Here is an 8,825-nt window from a genome sequence, read left to right as displayed (position 1 = left end):
TTCAAAAACCAAATTCTGACCTTAAAAAAAATGTTACTAATGTAAATATAAAACTGTGCTATCTGCGTAATATTAAATTCATTATGTCGTATGTGAGAAAAAAAAAATGGACAGAGATAGACGAAGATGTTACTACGGTGGATTCTGAATAGTCCGTACAATTTGGCAATATATATAGTTCCATCACCTTCCGCCGCCGATACAGGTGCACTGAATTTACATTCATCTTATTTTATCTTGATGCCAGCTGTCAACCACGCAAAAAGAAAATCAAATATCAAACAATCAATTTATTGGAATTGTTATTACATAAAAGAAATTAAAAGTTAATTTTTATATTATGGGTACTATGCTACATGAATTTTAATGATGAATTTTTCCGAAGAGAATGAATAGATACAAATAATACTAACAAAACATAAGAATGATTTAATATTTCAATTAATAATTATATATAATGCAATAAGTTTTTGAATTTTTTTTACATAAAAAAAGAGAAATAGGAGGTTACACGAGAAAGAGTAAAATTTCATCTTCATAGGATACATGTAACGATGAATCTCATGTTTGAGGATCTTTTGTTATCCTCAACTAAGAAAGGAAGTAATTTATTGTGAGATTTGATCAGTAAAAAGAAATATTCAAAACACATAAGTTAAGTGTTTACACATATAAATACATTATACAAACACACACCACAAAAAAACATACAGATATACATACAAAGACACACAAACATACATATAAAAACACATACACAAACACAGAGACAAACACATACAAACATATAGAGACGTAGAGACACACACAAAGATACAAACAGAGATACACATATACACAAACACATAAAGACGAGACACACAAATACAAACAGAGATAGACACACAAACACACATAGATACATATACACACAAAGGCACACGAACACACACATAGACACAAACACATTCACAAACATAAACACAGACAAACACACATACACAAAAAAACACAAAGACATAGAGACACACCAACACAAACAGACACAGACACACATAAACATAAACAAACACATATGTAGACACAAAAACATACAGACACACGGACATCACAAACACAAACGCAAGTAAACACACACAGACACAGAGACACGAACACATACACAGACACGAACATACACACACAGACACAAACACAGACACAAACACACAGACACATGTAAAACAAACACAAACACATACAGATACGGACACAAACAAACACATACAAACATAAACACACAAACACAGACACACTCTCTCTTTGTACGATTGTTATATGTTGTGGTTGACCCAATCCAAGAACTTGGCGTTGATAAGTATAGGATTAGAATGATCCAGCTTTGTATATGTTTTGTTTTAAAAAATTTAGTATATTTTTTACTCAGTGTAATAATATCTTTAGTTACATAGAACATGTATATATGTATGATTTTTATATTAGAGTTATATTTGAAATAATTGTAATGACATAATGTATGTATATATTTTTCTTGAGCTATATGTTTTTTCATGAGGTTTTCTTTAATAGTTTAATAGTTTGATACTATTAAAATAAAATGTTATAAATAATAAATTAATATTTTATAGAGATTTATTCATGATAACAAATATTCTATTTTTCTTGTTCAAGATGGTAATAAGACTATTATTTAAAGAATTAAAAGTTACATATTAAATGTATTCATGTTTAGATAAACATTTAAAAGTAAGAGAAAAAAAAAACGTATAAGACATGAATTTGATTTATTAAATTAAAATTAATTTATATATAAAGTAAAAGCATTTCTTTCTAAATTACACGTAAAAGGCTTTGCAAATTAATCATAATAATATGTATAAAAAATAAACCTATTTCTTTTAAGGGAATGTACAAAACCCGATATACATTAAATTGAAACTTATTCAAGTTTTATTTATAATTTTCAACATTAATACTCTATTAAAAATATTAAAAAAGATTAATCAAATTAAATTCACCTGTGTGCATATATATATATATATATATATATATATATATATATATATATATATATATATATATATATATATATATATATATATATATATATATATATATGAGTAAAAAAATTCGTTAAGAACAAGGATTTTTCGATACTGAAAAAAGTAGAAATTCTGCAGCTTATAATTTTTGTTTTCCACTGTTTATATACATTAGAGATTAACTTACATAATTTTTAACTATAAAAAAATATTTTCAGTTGACTAATAGTGTTGTGCATTTCTCCTATTTGAAATCGTAATCTGTCCCATCGTCTGCATTTTTTTTTTCACAAACACATATTTCATTTAGGAGTTAAAAACTATTTAATTTAAAGAAAAATTGTATTAGGTATTCAAAATAAAAATAAATCTCCAACTTATGTATACCTATAAGGAAAAGAAAAAGAAAACAGATGTTGGACCTTCACTGTGGGCTTTTTTATCTTTCCTTTTTCAATTTGTTTCTCCCAATTTGATAAGGGAATAAGGTGAGCATTCCTAAATTAGACAACGAGGCAAACAATCACTTTTCAAATTGACTTATAATTTTCTTGTTTAGAACAAAAGCAAAAATTAGAAAAATCTAAAATAGGATAAAGATTTCATGAATGTGACACCATAACTAAAATGGTAATTAAAAACAAGTTGAAGTCATAGCAGGTTTCACTCAAATAACCTAATGACTTTTATCATTCCAATCAAGAATGGTTTTGTTGGTAAGATGGGAGAATCTTCTTTTGCCTTCAAATCAATTTAGGATTGGAGATTTTAGGTGGAGAGTCAAACTTAGAAGTTATAATGTAGCTTTCATGTTCTTCCTTTTTCTCTTTAATATTGGTGTTTAAAGTAGATTCTCCAACATTAGTTGTCCAATTTACTGCCATTAATTTGCATGGACAAAAAAATAAGCTTTGTTAGGAGAGACTTCATGTGCATCACATGTCACTTGTTCATTTGCTTCTAAATTGTCTCCAAATGAACATTTTCACCTAGGATGCCAAAACTTAGAAATTTTTTCAACTCATAATTAGAGATGTTGGACCACAGAATAAAATCATATAACTATGTCACATTAAAGAATCACCTTTTGTAGTTTGATTTTTGTGTAAGAACTAACTGGGTTGATATATGTCAGCTGCCCCTGTTCATAGAATATGAATGTCAGAAAACTGCATAGTTTTTCATTTTGGTTGGTGTAAGAAAATATGAAATGTCATTCTCAGAAAACATGAGACTGAAAATATTGATAAAAAGCTGGATAATGTTGAGGGAATATTTTATTTTATTTCAGTTTTCTTAGATGTCACAAAACCTTTGAAGTTCTCTTTTTTGAAAGAGAAGTCATTGACATTATTTGAAGGTGAGCCTTTATCACATTAATAATTGTTTTATCCTTTTCTTATGGGGAACATGACTCTATTATTAGTATCATCAAAATGAACAAGAGCATGAAGCGTAGGAAGAAAGCCAAATGAAAAAAAGAACTGACTATAGGTTTGTCATGATAGTTCACAACGTTTTTGACAAGAATTTCTGCAATAATTGCAACCCAAGTTCTCTAATCTCTTTGCCATTGTAGCAGACCTTGTTTTTGTTACAATCACTGATTTTCATGACTGATGTGTATATATAATAACCAAAAGCTGCATCATTAGAAAACTATGCCAAGAGTGAAGGGTACACAGTTATAGTCTTTCACAACCATAGCATTTTAAAGCTGAGAACCTAACAGTCCTTGTTATACCTTAACAAAAGAAAACAAATAAAGTTGTAAAAGCAAAAGGGAAAGAGAAACATCCTGTAATGATAAGCAAATGGGGCTTTCCAAATTGCAATCAATAAGAGAACAAGCCTCCAATGAGTTGTTAGAAGGAGAAACGAAGTGGTCTAATAATGAAATTGATTTTTTAACCATGTTTGAAGGGTCCTACTGCTTGATGAGAAGCACGTTGATGTGGAGCAATTCAAGGCCCCCCACACAAAGGAGAAAATGGAACCAAAAGAAACCAAGAACTAAGAAAATGATAATCGGAAAAGTAAAAGAGAAAGCAAAGCAGAAAATGAGCTATGTCCCAGACCAACATTTTACAAAATTTGTCAGCCCCAGCAGGTATTATTGTTGCTCTTTCTCTGTTGTTCTGTTCATTCTCCCTTATAATATAATTGGTGTCTTTCTCCATCTACACTGCAAAGCATGGGAAAGAGAGGAGCAAGGTTACCAGGCTTCTGCCTCAACAGAATAAGGCCTCATGCAAGGGTGCGTTCACCTCCTGCACAAGCCAACAAGCATGAAAACACCACAATTGCCACCACAATTGATCAGAAAACTGAGAATTCTTGCAGTTCATGTGAGGAGAAATCTGATGAAGGTGTCAAACAAGGGTCTGTGATTGGTAGGAAGATCATGATTGTGGTTGATTCTAGCCTTGAGGCCAAGGGTGCTGTGCAGTGGGCACTCACTCATACAGTTCAGAACCAGGACACTATAGTTCTTCTTCATGTCATGAAGCCTTCTAATAAACAAGGTGAAAACATTTATCATAGCTTTGTTTTTCCATTCAACGTTGACTTATTTGTTAAGAAAGAAAGTGATTGAATTTGGTTAACACAATGTAGCAGGCACAGATGATGAAGAATCCAGCAAGGAAATAGCTCCAAGGGCTAATGAACTTGCTTCCTCCTTCAAGAACATGTGTCAAGTAAAGAGACCTGAGGTGAGCTCAATTAGTTCCCTTTAGACTTTGTAGCTTAAGGTATATACCATTACCTATAATATTCAACATTTTCTTACCCCCATCAAACACCTTGTTTGTAATGTGTCTCAAAATGCTAGAATTAATCAAAAGTTGTTGAATTTCTTCTTTGGATTTTCAATCAAAATTGCACATTCACAATTCCATTGAATTACATGATGTTGGAAAGTCATCAATGGTAATAAGTGAGGCATACATATATATGTATTACCACTTAATGAACTCATATCAAACAACATGATTCTGATAGGTACAAACAGAGATAACAGTGATAGAGGGAAAGGAAAAGGGTAAAAAAATAGTGGAGGAGGCAAAAAAGCAAGGCGTGGCACTTCTGGTTTTGGGGCAGAAGAAGAGGTCCACAACATGGCGTCTTCTGATGATGTGGGCAGGGCAGAGAGTAACTGGTGGGGTGGTAGAGTACTGCATTCAGAATGCACATTGCATGGCCATTGCAGTCAGAAGAAAAAGCAAGAAGAGTGGTGGATACATGATTACTACCAAGCGTCACAAAGATTTCTGGCTATTGGCTTAATCAATGAACCAAATTTATGGGGTGTTTTGAGCTTCAAGATATATACAAGTATAAATCATGAATCATGTTTTTGGTGTCTGTAATCCACAATGTTTGTACATAATAAAGTGTGCAGAGAATGAAAAAAAAAAAAAGGGATTGGAATTAAGAGTGGAAAAGGAGCATGGTGTCCTTATGTGGGCCATTATCCATAATGGGTACTACATGGTGGCATTGTGAACTTTAGGTTCCTTGCTACCGAGCAGAATCAGAGCATGTGATGAATGAGGGTTTCACCACAAAGACACAAACACTTATGGCTGCAGTAATAATACATTAAATTCATTTTTTTAGTTGAAAGCATATAGATCAATTTAGTTCACAATAGGTAACCCTAACTTTGGTAATAGTTAAATAAAGGGTTTAAAAATTAATACACAATTGCTGCCTATGTTTATCACTAATTAAAATTACAATTTTACTTGTAAAATCTAGTAAGCCCTTTTTTTATTTTTAACAAATTTTAAAACAAATTATTAAAAATTATATGCTAAAATGTGGCATTCTTGACATTTTTCTAAAATTTGTGCTTGATTTAAGCCTTGCAATTCTTAAAGACTATATAATGTTTGAATTTCATAATCCATTGGTTGACTTGGTCGTTACTAACCAAATTGCGGGTGTTCATGAAATTCAAGATTGAGTTGAGTGGTGTACATCAAATTACACCAAAATAACTTATAAGATTATATTGACAACCCATTTAACATTAATCCAAACGACAAATTTTTTTATCAAATAATTTTTTTTAAAAGAAATTATCGAAATAAATCTATCTCAACATTATTTACAAGGAAATACGTCTTCATTTTCCAATTCAGAATTTGATTTGCAAGAAGCCTAATTTTGAACCATAAACAATGGTTTCTATTATCGAAAAATTGGTCAGAATTTGATTCGTTGAATATTAAATTCTATTTGGTTTTTCTATTTCTTTGCAAAATATTAAAAAAAGAGATTAAAAAAATAATAAAAATTAAAACGTAATAAAAATTATAAAAATAATAGCAAATATTTAATATGATTTTGTTTTTGGGTTTTAAAATAATATCATAAATTAAAACTAATCTACATAATAAAATTAAACTATTTAAAATAAAGAAATATTGATTTGGTTTGTGTAATTTAATTTAGAATATAAATTGTAATTAGTATAATTTTGTTTAATAGTTATGACTTAGTTAATAAACCATAATAAAAATATTTAATAAATAAGAAAAATGATGTCTTGTAGTAATTAATCATGATAAAAAAAATATTAATGTAAGCAAGATAGATAAAATTGGATAGAATCTATTCAAGATAAAAATTTTAATCCCTAAAATATTTACATCAAATACTAATTTAAGCAAACACTATCACCACTTAACAAGATTTTGATATAGCATGGAATCTTGGATCAAGAAGACTTTACAAGAATGTAATAAGTCAAGGCAAAGGTAGATAACTTTTAGATTTTACGAGAGAAGAGCAAAAGAAAGAACAAATGAACAAATATTTGAAAATAACTATTTTTTCTTACCCTTTGAACAATTTTTTATTTGTATTTTTTCCTCTTCTTTCTTTTCACTTTTTTTTTCTTTACTTTGTCAAAGATTTTGATGGAAAACTATTTTGATGGAGAAATATTTTCATGGAGAGGTTACTACTCCCACACTTATCAACAATCTATTTTCAAGACGATTCCAAAGTTTCTTTATCTTTCAAGATATGAAAAAATATAGTTTTTTTCTTTAAAGGTTTTGCAATAATCTTAAAAACAAGAAAAAAGATTCACAAACTTAAAGGAGCTACAAGTAAATTATCGTCATGGTAAGTTATAGTGAAGGACCTAAAACAATAAATATTTTAATCATCTCAATTCATGCATGTAAACAAAGTTGCAAAACAGATAATCAAGGTAACTATTAAAGAATAAGCAAAACATGAGTGAATCAAATTAGGAAAATAAAAATGGTACAAAGTAGTCATAGGTTGAAGGTCAATTTGAGTCAGTCTAGGTTGAGGGCCTAACCAACTCATCCTAAGCCCAAGGTTGAGTCAAATAGGCATGGGTGTAGGTTGAGCTAAGTCGATATACAAAGATAAGTCTCAAATAAGCTTTGCTCGATGTTGAAGTGACGCAACAAAGACTAAGTCAAGCTAAATTAACAAGAACTGAGTCAACACGAGTCCATCTAAGTCCAGATCAGTCTGATGTCCAATAAACCTAATTATATTATATATTAAACCAATTTTATTATATTCAATCTAATTTACACAAATAAATTTTCTCTAAATTTAATCCAAATTAAATTGAAAAAAGAGTCCAAATCTAGATCTGAATATATATCAATCTATTTTATTTAAATTAAATCTAAACTCAATTTTGAAAATTTTAATCTATAACTACCTTTATTAAATGGAAAGTGGGAATGGCATGAATATTTGGTGTCATGCATCGATGGATACGAGTTGACTGATTGAGTAGTTTAGCTGACTCCAAGCCCCTTCTTTATTAATGTTGTTTTTCCTTAGTCCACGCGGAGAGTTCCAATGTTGGCATTTTGCAATAGACAATACAGAAGTGAACGTATTCTGCAAGGACATCAAAGTCCCTTTCATAAGCTGTGAAGTTATTGTTCTTAATTGGAGTATGTTATACCGACATATTAGTTTGATATCGCTGTCATTCTATTACGGATTTTCCCACCTCTGTGGCTGTTATGGAGGTAATTAAGGTTGTTTTTCATTATCAACACAAATGAGTTCTTTTCTTTTACTTTTTGTATATTTCAAGGTTTCGGTGATCGTTTTACCTTTTTGTTGGATGGATTAATTTGTTGAGATATTTGTGTGGATTTTTTTCAGGCTTATTTACGGAAGATGGGTTTTGGCTAGAATGGGATGCTTGATGTTGAGTCTATGGATGGTCTTGTTCTTTTGTTGAATAATATCTTGTTTTGCCTCTATCTTCAACTTCTAATGGAATACTACCCTTTTCTTTTTCAAATGTAAACAATGGGGTTTTTGGTCATTCCTCCCCTCATTCTGGTTGAAGGGTCTCAACCTAGTTTTGAGATTTCTCAGGTTGTAGAGAGGAAAAGTTGAAAATAAGATGGGCGAAGATAGTAACTCTTGGATTAGAAGGACTAAGTTTTCGCACAGTATGCCATGTTTGGATCCATTTAGGCCATGTTCCCATGATGTGAGAAATTAATTTGGTTGCTGTCCGGAACAGATGAAAAGGAAGAAAAAGGAACTTTTGCAGCAAAAATATTGAGATTTTTTATTTGATTCGTAAAATTAATTTTTGCCACATGTACTAACAATTGTTAAGTGTTAAGTGATGTGTCAATATGTCTTACGGGAATGTAGCTCTCTTAAATAAGAGACTACATCCATGTTACCATATTTCATAAAAGAATGTTAATATAAATTCTTTTGACATTAATTTAGTGCGGAAAGTTTCAAAATTCCAATAGAATTAATATTTTA

General features: G+C 30.2%; 1 protein-coding gene across 2 annotated transcripts; it reads left to right on the top strand.

Moving 5' to 3' along the window:
• The first annotated feature begins 3,806 nt into the window (after positions 1-3,806).
• On the top strand, positions 3,807-5,641 carry LOC108335504 (universal stress protein PHOS32). 2 transcript variants are annotated; one of them, XM_017571528.2, is made up of 4 exons: positions 3,807-4,131; positions 4,215-4,546; positions 4,641-4,735; positions 5,025-5,641. In XM_017571528.2, exons 1-4 carry the CDS (start codon positions 3,836-3,838, stop codon positions 5,307-5,309), a joined length of 1,008 nt encoding a protein of 335 aa, XP_017427017.2. In that variant the 5' UTR covers positions 3,807-3,835; the 3' UTR covers positions 5,310-5,641. The 2 variants fall into 2 exon arrangements, with proteins under 2 accessions (XP_017427017.2, XP_017427016.2); XM_017571527.2 differs by having other exon boundaries at positions 3,808-4,131; positions 4,638-4,735.
• Positions 5,642-8,825: the final 3,184 nt, after the last annotated feature.

Source organism: Vigna angularis, chromosome 10 (genome assembly GCF_016808095.1).
Source record: "Vigna angularis cultivar LongXiaoDou No.4 chromosome 10, ASM1680809v1, whole genome shotgun sequence".
Classification (NCBI taxonomy): Eukaryota; Viridiplantae; Streptophyta; class Magnoliopsida; order Fabales; family Fabaceae; genus Vigna; species Vigna angularis.
The sequence above is the reverse complement of the archived record's forward strand: the minus strand, read 5'-3'. Positions and strand labels throughout refer to the sequence as shown.

Excerpts from the sequence above, each read along its gene's own strand:
- LOC108335504 (XM_017571527.2), top strand. The coding sequence starts at position 3,836 with ATGGGGCTTTCCAAATTGCAATCAATAAGAGAACAAGCCTCCAATGAG. Across the intron at positions 4,547-4,637 it reads GAAGCCTTCTAATAAACAAG|CAGGCACAGATGATGAAGAA; the intron begins GTGAAAACATTT and ends AACACAATGTAG. Across the intron at positions 4,736-5,024 it reads GTCAAGTAAAGAGACCTGAG|GTACAAACAGAGATAACAGT; the intron begins GTGAGCTCAATT and ends TGATTCTGATAG.